General features: G+C 37.0%; 1 protein-coding gene and 1 long non-coding RNA gene across 2 annotated transcripts in view; one reads left to right on the forward strand and one right to left on the reverse strand.

Moving 5' to 3' along the window:
- Positions 1-5,854, reverse strand: part of LOC116080573 — a 61,868-nt gene extending 56,014 nt beyond the window's left edge. Inside the window, exon 1 of the long non-coding RNA XR_004114483.1 lies at positions 5,824-5,854. This is a non-coding gene — a long non-coding RNA (uncharacterized LOC116080573). The remainder of the gene's footprint in view (positions 1-5,823) is intronic.
- Positions 5,855-7,610: 1,756 nt separating this feature from the next.
- The window catches only part of Meox2 (mesenchyme homeobox 2), a 60,237-nt gene continuing 50,728 nt past the window's right edge, over positions 7,611-17,119 (forward strand). The window contains exon 1 of the mRNA XM_031356736.1: positions 7,611-8,408. Within this exon, the coding sequence (XP_031212596.1) occupies positions 7,895-8,408 (514 nt within the window). The 5' untranslated portion in view covers positions 7,611-7,894. The remainder of the gene's footprint in view (positions 8,409-17,119) is intronic.

Here is a 17,119-nt window from a genome sequence, read left to right on the forward strand (position 1 = left end):
TAATAGCTGAATAGTATTCCACTGTATAAATGTACCACATTTTCTTCATCCATTATTCAATTGAGGGACATCTGGTTTGTTTCCAGTTTCTAGCTATTGTGAATAAAGTTGCTGTGAAGATAGTTGAATAAATGCCTTTGTGGTATAGTGGGACATCTTTTGGGTATATTCCAAAGAGTAGTACAACTGAGGTTTGGGATAGAACTATTCCCAACTTTCTGAGAAACCACCAAGTTGATTTCCAACATGGTTGCACGAGAGGCTAATGTAGCCACCTCCTGTAGGCAGACAGGACTTCCAGTGGAGGGAGGGGCATACCAAACCACCTACTTTCTAACTTTCTAACCAAAATTTGTCCTGCTTTCAGGATGTACATGGATAAAGAACAGAGACTGAGAAGATGGCTATCCAATAGCTGGCCCAACTTGAGACCAATCCCATGGGAGACTCCCATCTCTGAAAATATTAATGATACTCTGCAACACTTACAGACAGGAACCTAGTCTTCTGAGAAGCTTCATCCAGCAGCTGATGGAAACAGAAGCAGAGACTCACAGCAAACATTAGGCAAAACTCAGGACATCTAGGATTGAGGGAATTGGAAGGATCAAAAGCACCACAAGACCTACAGAGTCAACTAACCTGGGGCCATCAGCCACCGGAGTTCACAGAGATTGAACGACCAACCAAAGAGCATGCATGGGCTGGACAGAGGCCCCCTACACATATGTAGCAGTTGTGCAGCAAGATCTCGATGGTCCCCTAACAATCTGAAGAGTAGCTGACTCTGGTTCTGTTGCTTCTCTTTGGATCTGTTTTCCTTATATGGGCTGCCCTATCTGGCCTCAGTGGGAGAGGATGGCCTAGTCCTTCTCTGAAGTGATGTACAAGGACAGATGGTAACTGTGGGGTCTTCCCTTCCTAAAGGAGAGGGTAGGATGGAGGGAGAGAGTGTATTAGGGTGGGGTTTGGAGAAGAGGAGGGAGTATACTGTAATCTGGAAGTAAAGTGAATAAATAAATAAGTTAAAGGAAAATATATATCAGCAAAGGGGAAAAAATACTTGAATGGGAATGAACTTAATTTCCAAAAGGACTCAGCTTTTGACTGAGATCAAATTACATCAGGAATTGCTTCTGATAGAATGCAAGAACTGAATCAGAAAAAACTTGTAGAGTTGAAGAATCTCAGGAGTAGAACAGAGCAGGCCTTACAAGTTTTGGGTCAATAGAGGAGCTATAGTATTGACTTATACTTATGGTTGTTTAATTTGACATTGATTTGTTTTTTATATTACAGATGGGAAACAATAGCTTTACTGCAGTCATTACAGTTGGCCATCTTTAACAATTTATCTGCAAAAACAATGATACAGATCACTACATATGTTGTAATTAGGAGATAACTGTTAGATTACCCACACTATTAGGGTGAGTGTAAATGTTACTATATTTTATTATTATTATGTACTACTAGGATTTAGTAATTTATTCAATTATACTCAGATTTTTAGTCTTTAGTGATTTGCATTACTAAAAACTAAAAATGATAAAACTCAATTAACATGAAGTCCTATTGTTTAGGTATTATTGGCTTACTGGAAGATTATTGGGCAAGAACCTGTATAGAGGACACCATTGGGATCTTCTGTAGTCTAAATACTCAGAAATTTTTATTTAAATTTTATTTAAATCTTGATTTTGATTACAGTTCCTAACACTTGTATTTAAAAATGTGTGTTAACCATTTTTCAAGAGAAATCCCTTTTCCTGGGTTCCTTATTGAGCCCTGTGCCTGGTGAAGTCAGCGTGGAACCTGGAAGTGTCTAAGCTGCAGATAACTTACTTAGACTGTGAGGATTAATCATTGAAGTTCTGCTTATTCTTCTTCACACACTATTATCCTAATGAAAGCAAAAATCATCCTCTAAAAACAAATTATATTTTGAACAAAAATATTTGATGAAAATGAGTTTGAATCCACAGACTTATAAGATGGAGGGTGATCATTCAAACCTGCAGCCATCCCAGAGCTTATGCATGACTAAGCACTGCTCATGTCTTTCTCCAGCTTGCTCATTATATTCATGTAATCATTTAGAAGTTCTCATAAGAGAAGTATTTTATCATTATTATGTCTATCAAATGTGTGTATATATGTGTGTGTGTGTGTGTGTGTGTGTAGACACACATACAGAGAGAGAGAGAGCTGAGGAGGAGGGGGAGGATGAAATATAAAACTTTCTAATTTATTTTTAATCCTACTTTAAAGAAGACATATACTTGGGGATTTTATAACTATCACATATAATAAAAATTCATATTTATGCAAATATAAAACTATTCATATATTAAGTTCATTTCACTTGTTAGCTTGTGAGATGCTCTGCACACTTCTCCTTGGTTGTTGTTTCTATTGAACTTACCCACAAGTGATCAGTAGTCATTTTATCATTTTTGTTCTTATTTGAGATAATTTTGATTTGGAAATTGACTCAAACAAAATATTCCATATATTCTACGAAAGTAATTTTAAAGCTTTAAGACCATACAAATAAATCACATTAAAGTTTTAGAAATGGTTATAAAAAGAATTTGTGTATTTGGTCCTTACTTCCCATTTAATTTGGAACATGAAGCTACAATCTTTTGTTTTATGCCTATAAATAAAAATAATGGCATCTATGAAAACCAGTTTATGCGAGGTATTGAGCCTCCAAACATAAGCTTAGAGTGCACATTAAATATCTGAGTGGAACTATGTTAATATGGCAAAAGCACAGGTTTCAGGGATTTGAATATAAACCAAGCTCTACGTGGGAGAGTAACTTAAGAATATTCTACAAATTGATGAAGTACAAAAACAAAAACACAGAGGAATAACCTATACTGATGCCAAAATTGCATTAGTCATGCCAGACTCTTAAAGATGGAAATCTCAGACAGAAGACTGTTTTACCTGGAATTCCAGTCTTACGTTTCAATAGAATTTTTGTTTTCTGAGATTTATGAACTCATTTTCAATTCAGTCCATTTACAAGTATACAACACTGCCTTTATTACGTAGAAGGAATAAAATGTTCAGTCCTCTTAAATTGTTCAGAGAAATAAAATAGCTATTGGTTTAATGATGAAGACACATGGCATAGTGTGTAGCACTTTATTCTAGAACTGTCTCACACTAATGGCTCTACACATCTACATTTAGATATGGAAATTAAAGCATCTTTTAACCATAACATTTTTGAAATGTCTCCAGTTTTAACAAAATAGCATAGATGATGAATAGAGATGAAAATATATACAAATATAATTATTTTTACTTTCCTTATTATAAGTTAACTGTCAGACAAGCCTGGTCTTGAAACATATACAAAAGACATTCCAGTTTGAAGCTTTTTGAAATCTAGTATCCTGTTGAGATCTTCCCAAGTGTATTGCTCTTCAGAAATTAAGGCAGAAAACCCTGTAAATTTCATAAACTATTTAAGTGTGGAAAGTGATTGGAGCCGTGGCCAAGACTGGTCAAATATGATTTGAGCTTCTAATAAAATCTTTTAAGCTTAACTTTATTAATCATGCTGTCTTTCATATACTACTTTTTCAAATGTTCTAGATTTCAAATACAAATATATATTTATATATATGGAAATATATTTCAAATATATCTCAAATACATATGTATATTTTAAATACATAATAATTATATACATATATTTTATGCTTATGTGTGTGTGTGTATGTCTCATGGCCTTAGGCAGAGCTATAGTTTTTTTTAATCATAATTTAGTAAAAATTTACAATTATTGTTATTATTATAAAGTTCCAGTTAGAATAACATAAAAACTTTTAAAAAATTAAATGTCTAGATAAAGCACAGATATAGTACATCTGTCCCTTAAATTTTGTAATTCATAATACCTGGAGAAAGGTAATTCCTAATTTAATTGAAATGGATTATGTAATAAATCATTTAAGCTGCCATTAAGATCTTAGAATATCATAATATATTTTTAAGACCTTAATTTCAAAGCAATGAGTAGGAGGACATAATCACGTTTCTTGAGGGGATTCAGCACCAGTGGCTTTTCTGTGCAAAATAAGCATCTAAGGCAATCCTTATGTCCAATTAATCACTTCAGCCTCAGACATTATATGTACCATTCAAAATGAGAAGAAAAAATCTGGGATTTAATGTTAATTCTCATCATCCCTCAAACAACTTTTAAGTCACCATGAATCTTTAAATAAAATTAAATAATTTCAATCTAGCTTTAAATAAAAGACTATTTTTTAAAAAAATATGCCTTTAGTGTTGATTTTTATGCCATTTGGTCAGACCAGACAATAGACACACTTAACGTTGAAGCTTCTAATGATTGTGTAAATAGTTATGGTTATGTATCTCCACAAGAGTTAAACATTTCCTATACTCTGTAATGCACACCTTGATATTAAACTCATATATTTGATATTTATGCTGACACAATGGAGTTTTTCAGGAATGTTGAAATATATATTTATGAATAAGCATTATAGCTCAAATGACATATAGATACTTTGGCTGTTAGAATTTTTTCAATTTATCTTGTGACTGAAAAGTATTAATCATTGGATTACTTAAAGTGCAAATATTAAAACAGCTACTGATGAAAGTGTTGTATTTTCTTTTCTGTTGTTGCTACACCGAAAGCTAAAAAGTAAAACTTAGGATGTAAAACCAAAAATTCTGTATCATTGCAAGTGCTCTAAGAACATGAAGTTTTTGAAAGTTATGGAATAGTTAGTAGTACTTAGACATTATGAAACTATGATAGCCATTTTTAATTTTGAAAGCAGCAAGTCTTAGCTTCTTTTGCTTTTTAGAACCCTTTTTCTTTTCCATGACACTTTGCTTGTATTATGCTTTATATTAGAAAACTGAACTTCATCGTTCTTGGGAATACTTAATGTTCTGTGCCTTCAAAGTTAAAAGACATTTCTTGATTGTGTCCTGCAAACGCATGCCTTTGGAAGCTGCTCCCTCCTTTTCTAACTTGATTTTCCTCTTCTTCCCCAGATTACTGGCTTCATATTTCCAGAGGAAAACCGACTGAGGCAGGTTGTAGAGGAATTTCTGGACATGCTGTTAACATCTGTATGATGTAGTGAATGAGATGGGGAAAAGCCAACACAGCCACTGGGCAGACTCACCAAATGCTCGCTTCTGTGGAAATCAGACTTTATTCTTGCTGGTTACTCTCACCTGAAAATCCTAGTTAAATGCAACTCTTTGTTTACTAATAGTTTAGCTGTAGTTTATAGAAAACACACTGAAAAGACGTCGATGGATTTTGTTAACCACTACAGATGAAGTATGTTTTTGTCAGCCCTGTCTGACACTTCCTACAATGCTCTCAGTTGAAGGATCTTACACTATGCAAATATTTTATTTTGTTTATTAGAGGAATTGCTCAAATTCCAGTTTGAATAAAACCTTAATGCTTTCAAAATCCAGGATCCATTGAGATGCTAAGGGAGTATAGGGAGGAAATTTATCATTGCATTTTATATTTCTACGTTTAATATCAGAGCACATATTGAAACCATAAAAAGCAGAAAAATCAAAATATATTCCGATCTTATATGAGGGATATGTTTCCCACTCTCGTTTGCAGTTCTTAAAAGGCCAAGGTTATGGGTAGTGGCAGAAGAAATAGTTTTATGCTTTAAGTCTGGGAAGTCATCCTGCCTGTACCCAAAGCTCCTAGCAGCCACGCACCCCAAGAATGACCAGCACCCCTTTTCAGGATAAGATTCCCAAATTACAGGCGAAGAACCTTACCGTCAAAGACTTGCTGCAGGTTCCAGCTCAGCCTCAGACTGAAATGTTGAGCAGCTGGTGAACAAAAGTTTTAGGTTCTTTTTTTTTCCCCTAACGAAGTCTGCAAAACTAATTTCCCTCAAAATAGGGCTCAATTTCCGTTAAAGAAAGCAGTGCTTACAAATCGTGGAATTCCTGATCAACCCCCACTCCACCCCATCTCTAGCAGTGAAAAACAATTTGACTTTTCACACGGATGTTAAAGTTTGTTTGGAAGTCCCTTTTCTGGGGAACCACTTAAAATAAAGGGCAACAGACTGAAGATGGCTGAAGGAACAGCAGAGGGAAGGGTTCTGCTATGGGGACACTCCTCCAAAATTAATCAATACCTTTTCCTAATTTAAGCCAGATGTCTCGTTCAGGTTGCTGTACTCACTAAACCCATTAGCAATTTCAAAGACTTGACCATCATCTTCTGGTCACCCAGACAATAAACATATGTCAGTTAACCATAGTGGCACACTCCAAGCCCTGAACACAGTAGGCTACTGCAGACATCCCCCTGGTAGACTCTTCACAGACAGCAACAAACAGGCTTTCCTGCAACTCATTCTCCAAAGCTTGTTGTGGGTTAAAGACAGGACCTCCAGTAGACTCTGTCTGTGGCCCTCCAAACTAACTGCTGTGTCAACCCCAACCCCGGGTTCTCACAAATTCACCAGTGACAAGTTGTGCAGTTCATTTCCAGGAGCATAGGCTGTAAACCTGGGGGAAATGAACCATCATAGCAGAGTCAACTCTGAGGGAATGTAAAGTTTGCTATCTGCTTAAAACAGAAAGGTGATGAGGAACAGAATGTGTGCAAAGAGCAGCAGCGCTGTAAGCTACAGAGAGCTTTCATTTCTCAAAGGGATGTGGGGGCGGTGGGGGCTGTGAATTGGCTCCTGTAGGGTTTGAAGCCTGGAGCAAGTTATACTTGCTCATTTGACATCTTTTCAGGCTATTCCTGACCCCCAAAAAACTTCCTCAGTGAGCGAATGTTGAAAAAGTTGAGCAAACTGGACCGGTAAAGAGAAGTAGGGGTGGGAGGAGGATCAGAAAAAGAAGGAAGGGGGACACCACTTGGAGCAACAATCGTGTGCCGCCGAGGTGCCAGAAGCTGCATCCATCTCTGCTTCATGCATACCCCACTGGATATCTCTTCTTGCTGCACTCAGAGTAGAGCTGTGCTGTCCTTAGTGCACAGCCCTACAACCTCCGCCCTGGCGCTGGGTGTTCTAACAATCTCAGACACCTAAAAGAGAAAAAGATAATGGGCCCCTGCGATGGCGTCTGAGTTTGGAAAGCTAGACCAACTCAGCTCTTTGCCTTCTCTTGAAAGCTAGTGAGTACTCTGTTATCTGCAAGGTCAGGGAGTAGTCAGGGAGCGCCTGCAGGTGACCCCAAACCCCACCAAGGCTGAGAGATCTAGATTCCAAGAACAGTGAGCTAGTGAGAGACACTGGGTGCTGGTTTAGCGAAGCTGAATGCCTCTGTGTCTGGGCATGGGAAAGGGACAGATCGCGGTGGCCCTGAGCGGCTGAGGCTCTGGGCGAACTAGCTGTCCTGGAAGCTTCCAGGGCCCGATGGGCGTGGGGCAGCCGCTCCTATCCTGCCAGCAATTGGGAACTGGAAATGAGAGAGCACGGTGGCGCTGACTGAGCGGGAGTTTTGGAGGGAGTTTGCTTGTGGTCAGCGCTGGGCTCCTAAGCCAGCCCCCAGCTCACATTACACTCTATTTATAACCTCTCGGAGCCATTTCCCCTCCTGAAAGCAGTTCTCTGGGACCACCTTCTTTTGGCTTCCACCTCTCCCACACTTGACATCTGAGCAGCTGCGAGGGAAGCTCCTCCAGGTCCTAGTGTTTATACGTGCAGGAGACTGGCCGCTAAGGCTCAGGACTGGGATTAGCCGGCTCTGTTCAATTGCGCGCGGCTTTTACTTTAGGAGTGAGGGGAGAAAGTCTTAGGATTTCTAGGGAAAAGTGACAGCGCTTGGTGGACTTTGGGACAGTCTGTGAAGTCTTCTGCTTGGAAGCCGAGACTTGCATGCCATGGAACATACCCTCTTTGGCTGCCTGCGCAGCCCCCACGCCACAGCGCAAGGCTTGCACCCCTTCTCGCAGTCTTCTCTGGCCCTCCATGGAAGATCTGACCACATGTCCTACCCCGAACTCTCCACATCTTCCTCGTCTTGTATAATCGCGGGATACCCTAACGAGGAGGGCATGTTTGCCAGCCAGCATCACAGGGGGCACCACCACCACCATCACCACCACCATCACCATCACCAGCAGCAGCAACACCAGGCTCTGCAAAGCAACTGGCACCTCCCGCAGATGTCCTCCCCGCCAAGCGCGGCCAGGCACAGCCTGTGCCTGCAGCCTGATTCGGGAGGGCCCCCGGAGCTGGGGAGCAGCCCTCCGGTGCTGTGTTCCAACTCCTCTAGCCTGGGATCCAACACCCCTACCGGGGCCGCGTGTGCACCAGGGGATTATGGCCGTCAAGCGCTGTCACCCGCAGAAGTGGAGAAGAGAAGTGGCAGCAAAAGGAAAAGCGACAGCTCAGGTGAGTGCGGGCAAAGCAACCCTGGGGAGAGTGCGCTCTGGGCTAGGAAGATGCAGGAGGTGTGGGATGGTTCTCATAGAAAGACAAACTATAAAGCAGCTAGCCTTTCCTCGCTCCGGTGGCCTAATTCATCCGTGCAGCGCCCGCCCTGTAATTCAGGAGCACGTGTTTTCGCTGAAGTTAATATATCTACATCCAGTCATTCAAAGCCCTCCAAGATCGCAAATCAGTTTTCCAGAAGTGGTGAAGAGCAAGTGACACTATGCAAAATCGGTTAAGGGAGCATGGCGGGTCCATCCATGGAAGGGGTGTGCTCCTTGGGATGTTGCATCCACTGGGCGTGAGAGCGTGCGTGCATGTGCATATGTGCGTGCATGCGGTTCTCCTTGCCTTTCCCTTCCAATTCCCAACTGTGAACTGCTAGACTTTTCCTATCCTTAACTGGGTTTCCACATCATTGTGCAATATCTTGAGCTTTAACTGGATTTGACAAAATGAGCAAAAAAAGGAAGAAAGAAAGAAAGAAAGAAAGAAAGAAAGAAAGAAAGAAAGAAAGAAAGAAAGGAAGAAAGAAAGGAAGAAAGAAAGAGAAAATGAATAAAAAGAAAAAGAAAGAAGAGAAGAAAGAAAAGTAAAAGAAACCTAAAACTTTTTTTTTTAATTTTTGCTTTCAGAGTTCCTTAAATAGCACCTTACTTAAAATGATATTTTGTTTTAAAACAAATTCTATCATTTGGCAACAAAAGACATTATCTAGTAGTCTAGAAATGTGTAAGGAGTATATCTGAAAACTGTGAATAAATACATACGGGCTTGAGGAAAGAGTATTCTGACAGTAATTGCATTCACATGGCGCTAACCTAGGACAAAACAAAACAAGCAAAAAACCCCACCAACCAACCAACCAAAACAAAATGTTTGAACTTCGATTGTGGAAAATAAAAGCCTTCATCAATTGAGTAGTGCTTTGAGATGCAGTGGAGAAAGGGGATGGATAGCAGCTCTGACAGTGCTGGAAGAAGATGCAGAGAAGGTGTAGATACCTTGAGCAGCCCAGGAAAAGGGAAGCCTCCCAGAAGAATTCAAGGGCCGCAAAGTTCAATCGCCAGTGCATCCTGGTAGCACAGAGAAAGCGAAAATTTCCAGGAAACGCAACAAAGCCCTTAACTATATTTCTCATTGTAAATATGTTTTGCTTTCTTTCTTCCTTCTGTCTTTTCTTCCTTCCTACCTTTCTTTCTCTCTCTCTTTCTTTCTTTTATTGAATCTTCTCTGTAGTTACAAGGCAACCAGGATACAGATTTTGGAAGAAGTCACTTAACTAGTACAAGGTTTGCATATGTTTAATCTTCTGTGTTAGTGGCATGAGAGTTAGAACATATAACTCCAGGCATTAATTTGAAGAATTGAAAAACAAATAGCATTTTAAACAATTTAATCAAGGTGTTCTGCAATGAAGGACACTAAGGGCTGTGTATTTTGTAAGGTGTTGAAGGATGATAGAAACTCTTCTTGACCTCAATATAGGGTGACTCCTTCCTTCCCAGCCTCACTGTCGAACTTGTAATTTTCTAGGTCCAGGATGAACTCTTAATGCTTCATCACGATTAGTTATGTTTAAGAACGTGGCCATCCCTGTCATTCTGTTTACTGGTTATCGCTAACTGTATGTGAAATCCTAACATACTGAAAAGGTTCCAAAGAAGGCATTAGAATGCGCCAAGATTAGAATCTTGGTTTCCCCTGATTGGGCATGTATGAGCAGAGACGAATGGATTGCCTCTGCAGGTTGGTAGCTACTTGAGGAAGGACCAGGAGCTTAGTTTCCTTGTTTTCTTTCCGCAAGGGGGAAACTACACTGCTTCTAAGCTGAGCCAATGCCCTAAAGATGATTTGCGTACACGAAAGAATTTTTGTACAAGCACAAGTTATTTTTGGTTGGGGAAACAGGGAGAGTGAGGCTAAAAACTGACTTCCTTAATTTCTTTTAACAAAAAGGGTCTTAATATTGACTAACACTGGTTGCCATCAACTTTATCAGGGGCAAATAAGCACACGGTAAAGAAGAACTTGTTTTTGCATTGTGTAACTCATTTAAACATGGAAACAAGAAACTCCTCAGTGCATCAATACGTTAGAAGAATAGGAAATGCAATCTTTAGGAAGGATAATGTCACTTGGGTTGACTTAGAATGAATGCTCCCATTGATAGACAATCAAAGTCAAGCATCGGTTTCTTGGTACACTATTGAAAATAAAATCGATGTCTTCAGGCTCTGAGTTAATAACAGTTAGATCATAGGTATGTTTAACTCCAAGCCATTCTTTCTCCTATTTCAATTTATACAGCGAACATTCAATTCAAGGTCAATCATTTCATAGTATTGTGAAAACATTTTGACTTATGAGACAGCAAAGTAACAGAAAATAGCTATAATCCTGTTATCAATATATAAGCCTTTACTTGGCACAGTTTGGCTATTGTATCACTTCATAATTAATTAATGTTCAATAACTTATATTGGACCATCTGTGATTTAGGAGTATATTAGATGGAAACTAAATCATGCATGGGAGAAACAATTTATTTATTTAGGCATTTTATAATCAGTATAAATTTATAGTTGGCAGGTATAGACAATGCCTCAATCTATGGCAATGTTGAAACCACATCTCCCACCAGTGCATGTGTGATAACTGAGTTAATTTTTAATAAGCACCAGGAAATAGTATTAAACAACCAAATCATGTATAAACCTTACATTTTAATCCATAGCAATAATGCAACAATTTCAATATAAAATATTCTCCAGTATTTCTAAAAATCTACATGAAAGCAGACTTATACAAATAGAGAAAGCTTACCGGTATAGAAGCAAATATTTATAGACTTTAGACTTCCATTATAGTTAATTAACAATTAAAAATAGGCACTTTTAAGAGAAACTTACAACATTTTCATAGTATGTGCTAAACAATTTTATAACTCCAAGCCAGGTACCCTGTCCAGCAATGTTAGTAAAGCCAACATCTGCCACTCCTTCAAAGGGACTCTTAAAGTTACAACTGTGCTTAAAACAATCAGTGTGAGCCAGGTGATTCTGAAAAATGTCTATAAATACTGTGAACTGCTTAGCTTCAATTACAGAAAGCAATATATTACTGGGCACGCATTGCTCAGTTTTGTTAAAATAGATGTGCTCACTTAACCTAACCAGCTTTTATGTAGTTAATATACAACATTATGTTATACATATTCTGTAGACAGCTTAGATTAATGAAAATAAGCACACATTTATATTTTATGGGATAAATTTATAACTATACTCATTCCAAAAATGCAATGAATAATTTGGGGATGTGGATTTTTGGGGGTTGAGTCATATTATATTTTTGTAAAGTTACAAATATTTATAGCTGTTATAACACAAAATATTCAGTTTCAAATTATGTCCCTCTCTGTGTATGCCTATACAAGTGTCTCTAAACTATACTACAAGCTAATCTCAGAATAATGTTAGTTGCCCCGACTCTATTTTATTCCTAGGCATTCCAATCATCATGTTTTCTGAAAATAAACAACTTTGCAATTTATCAGTGTTACATGATTATAACTTTTGTATTTTCTTTAGGATAAAAATGCAGTCTTTAGGTTCTCAGTTATCCAGGAAAATTGAGAACAACTTATCTGTCTTTAAACTACAGTATACAAAATGTAATTGTGAAACTTTCTAGAGTAGTAGCTCAATTTTCAGTGAGACCATTTTTTAAATGGTGACCTGACTTTAAAAACAAATGTAGGTATCACTGACCTACATGCGTGGCCTCATTTAAACACTCTCAACATCAAGATCATGAGTTCCTTTTAAATCAAGTTCTTTAAACTTGAAAGTGAGCAAATAGAAATTGCTTGCATTTCCCTGCAGATCTACTTTTGTGGTTATTGTTCTTTTTCAAAGGAAAAACAATCAATGAGTGAAATTTTGACAGATTCACCTATAGTGAACCCTGACATTACTATGTAAACATTCATATTCTATAGCAATTATTAATGAAAACCATTATGTGGGTATTCTATAAACAAAGTCCAAAATGGAAAAATAAAAAAATAAAAATATATAAAACAAAACAAAACAAAAAACCCCAATGTCATCATTTATATTTTCCTTCTGTGTTTGAAAAAACAACCCCTTAGTGCTAGAGAGTGTAATTTATATTCATGATAAGGCCTAAACATTGCAGCAAATATATCAAATGAAAATTACATATGAAGGGACCACTTTTTATGTCATATTTTTTCATCTGAAAGATGTCAGTCTATGAATGAATAGGTGTAAATTTAAGTTGTTCTGATAAAAGTTATACTAAATATAAAATTACATATAAATGTAACTATAATCTAAATTTAATTTATAATTACATTTAGGCAATATTTTTCTCTAAATTTCAATAATTTATAATCTGAGCACTGCTGTAAGTTTTAAATATCTATGATAAATTAAAGAAGGCATAGACCATTGATGTATTGGAAAATAATTTATGTGTAAGAATTTCTTAATATTTTCTGGCCCAATATTTGTAATTTATGTCTTTCTCAAATTGTTTATAGTTCAAAATTTTTATTTCCTTCACATTCTCTAATTTTTTACAACATCCTTTATAATAATAAATGTTTTTGAAGAAAATCATCCTGTGAGATGAGAATATTAGCAATAGCCTCATTCCTTGATGGATTATAATCACAATGCCAAAAAGATCAATTCTTAGTTGGCCAGTTAAATTGCACTTCCTTGGGCACATGGTATTATGGACTGATTCCAATGAATTGATCTTTTTTTAAGAGAAAAACAGAAAGAAAGAGAGAAAGAAAGGAAAGAAGAGAGAGAGAGAAAGATGAAAGTTTCAAAAGAGACACAGACCGCAATGTATGTCCTCAAGTTTAAAAGCAAAATAAATAACTTATTTCTTATTTAACCTATTTATGTTCTGTCACATTTTGTAGTATATTTCAGACATTGACATATGGTCAATGGTTAGCCCTGATCACGTTTAAAGTACATCAAGTCAGCAGAGCACTGAGGTTTATCCTGCACTGCCATGCTGCTTTGAGTAACTACGTTGAACTGAAGCTCTCAAGGAAGGTTGTTATATCACATAGTTCTGAGCAAAACATGTCATTGCTAAGTCACAGTCATCAGTGAGACTCAGAGGCCATAGTTACGGAATATTTTACTATATGCATCCAAATGGAACCCAGCATTCCTGGCTTTAGTGTGTACCTGTTTTAAGACAACATAACTCTAAATCTGGTGTCTTTTTGAAAATTTCCTCCTGTTTTCCTATTATGGTTAAAGAACAAGGCATTTGTTTGCCCTTTTAAGAAATTGTCCTGCACAGTATGTAAATCTTTAAAATCCATTTTCCAATTCACTATTAGTGTAGCTGTATGTCACAACATGGGTAGAGGGCATCCACGTATTCAAAACAGTAATTATCTTTGTGTTTGAGATTATTTTATTGTAAATTCCTTGAACAAATGTATAATTAAATTAACAGAAATTATGTGGTGAGCATATACATTTCTATTTTACTATATGGGTTAATTATTAATTTTCTTCAACTTTCAGAAATTTAAATTTATAATTAAGAGTAATCTATTATTTATGAATTTCCATGCATTACATACTTACATTTTCCATTTAAATACATTTCTAAATTTGTACAGTACTGTCTATAAATTGTGTGTTCTACATTGGTCTTTTTTGCATGAGTTCTAAAAATATTTTATAGATGTATTGTTTCTTGTGCCTGTATATGAGCAAAAATGACCAGGCAAGATTTATATTGTTATTATACATTTTTACAAAGAATTTGTGAAACACCTCTAAAAAATAATTGCTTTGCTTTTTCTATTTTAGATATAGTTTGTGATGAACAAATTATTTTTAACATATATTATTGTTTGGCCACTTAAATGTTAGCATTTGCTTCAGATTTTAATTAAGAGTTTTGTAAATGATGGTAAAAATATTTAAATCTTGGAATTTTTACTTTAGTTGAGAAATATGGCACATTTACAAGACTCATAGCTATTCAAAACTATTTATTGGTTAAAGCTTTAAATTAAAAAGTTGCTTTTACATTTTTGATGAAATCAATTTGTTTCAAATATCTTTGAGTGCCATAACATTTGTTTTTATAGTTTTAAATGCTATAAATTTACTAATTACAACTCATGTAGGCTGCATTGATTAAAAGTATGAATATGGGATATTTAATTTTTATGTAGTATTGAGATTGATAGTGTTTACTTTTCATAGATTTTTTTTTAGTTTGATTGTATTTTTATAGAGAGCTCGGTTGTTAAGAAAGTGAGGGCAGGTTCTTGAATTAGGTAAAATGTAGTAGCTCCACTTAAAGCAAATGTTAGAGTAATGAATTTATACAGAGTCTTATAGATAAGTGCGCATATTAATACCAGAACAAAATTCAAGATGAAGTTTCTTGATAAGAATACATCTAAATTAGACTTTTTGAATCAAAGGCTATAATATCTTAAATGCTTCTACTATAAAATAAAACATTAAGTTGTTTGGAGGCTCCTACAGGCTGGATCTGGTAATCAATGATATTCACAAAAGCCAGAACTGCCAAGTGTCCTGCCATGTTTGCCATCTTTTGTCTTTCTGTTTTTCTAGATCATTATTCTCTCTACACTTCAAAAAAATTTCCATAATACTCCAAAGAGAAAAGAAATCAGAGCAATCTTACATGACCAAGGGCTAGAGAATAATTCAGATGAATCACCTCACGGTTTGGAGATGAGAGACAAACAGAACTGCCCAACTCAAGTTGGCAGGTGCCAGTTGGGTTTTACAAGCCTAGATTTTGCCCTTTGAAAACACAGCCTTAAGGCTCTGCCAGAAATGACACCCAAAATACACTTACTGCTACACTGTTGTAATTACTTGCAAGTACAGGGATAAAATATATGCAGTGTCTGTAGACTGGCTTCTTGGGTAGTCAGGACTGCACAAGGCCATGATGGTATGATGACTCTTAGCTATCTGGAAACTACCAGCAAACTAAACAGATGCATTTATAATAAGTTTAAACAAATGCTCTCTTATCAAATGAATGCAAAGAATATTCCAGAAAACCTTGATTTTACAAGGTAAGAAATAATTCTCAGGAAAATTTGATTTGCTCCATCCAGTACTCTAGGCGCTACATGAATAAACTTTGCTGTGAAGTTGGTAAAACTTCAGTAAGTTGGCAAGTAAGCCTCAGGTTGTAAGAACCCTTGGAAACTGCTTTCTGACAGAGTATGTTGAAATCAAGTGGTATCTCTCCGTATTTAATATTTTTCAAAAGTTAAACAAGCTCTCAGTATGTTTACTGCCTTCAACAATTAAAATCTCCCCAACCATAAGCTGTGTTTACACGAGAGGGTTTTTTTTTCCTCATTGAAAATATAAACGAGTCTGGATCTATTAAATGCAACAGAATGTAGATGTAAACTTTTGAGACAGAATGAAATGCCAGGAAAGCCAGAGTTCAGGCATCCACGTCTGGAGCCTGCTGCTGCCCACATTTTCAGAATTACCACTTTGTGAACATCTACATCCAAAGTTTAACACACATACACACACACACACACACACACACACATACACACACACTTTTGCTTCTAGGACAGTTTGGTTTTAGGAAGTGAAGATTTATCGAAATTATTCTTGAAAACATATATGTTTGGTGAGATATAAAGAAGTGGTAGCATTGTTTCCTGTGTTTGAAAACTTAGCCAGCAGTTAATGCATCATAAGGGGCTTGCCTTAGTCCTTTCTCGGCATATCAGACAAGGAAAGAGATGGCACACTTCTGGGGCAACTAAGATTGCATCTGTTGATAATTCGGTGATGAGTGGTACATGATAGGTAAAGCAGAGAAGCAGCAGGAAAAGGCGTCTCACCAAAGTCTGTCCATAATCAGATGACAAGCCACTGGTGGCAAATTCTGGCAGCCTTCATTGTGGGCCCAGCACAGCCTCAGAACAGAGGCATTCTGTAAAGGCTGGGATGTCAATAGGTCCGATAACATTCCATCACCAATCCTCACATCCTCTGGTCTCTTAGTCTTGCTGCTCATTGGCTAGAAGTTCAAGCACACATGGAACTTGTGGATGAAAAGCCTCAAACCTGACCTAGGCTGTGAGGAAGAATATGGAGAAAAGTCTCAAGGAACGCACAGCTAAATCAAAACTCTTGTGCTGCCTTATTAGGAGGCACTGTGGCTTGAAATGAAACTCCACTGTACCTCATTTCCCTGGAAATTCTCAGCCAAATGAACATGCACAAGGCGCCAAGTTCTAGCTCTGTAATTATTAATTATTATTTTATCATCCATAAAAGGGCAGTTACCTTGTGGGTATGTGTCCTGTGAAAAACAGCCTGCTTTGTGGCATCTATTTTCCTTTATTATTGATAATAAGATGCGAAGAGTCACTTGCCTAACTGAATGCTATAGACTGAAAACAATCTGCACCATCTCTGGAATAACTTTAATTATTCTGCATCTTTCTGAAATACAAGACAGATTTAGCCAGGCTATATAAGTCATTCTCAACCTGCAGTCTCTACTGCTTGAGGAACTCCTTACTTCCAGTCTTGAGTACCTCCTGTTTTTAATAACATTATATGCTAGACAAAAAA

This window comes from Mastomys coucha, unplaced genomic scaffold (genome assembly GCF_008632895.1).
Source record: "Mastomys coucha isolate ucsf_1 unplaced genomic scaffold, UCSF_Mcou_1 pScaffold6, whole genome shotgun sequence".
In the NCBI taxonomy this organism is placed as follows: Eukaryota; Metazoa; Chordata; class Mammalia; order Rodentia; family Muridae; genus Mastomys; species Mastomys coucha.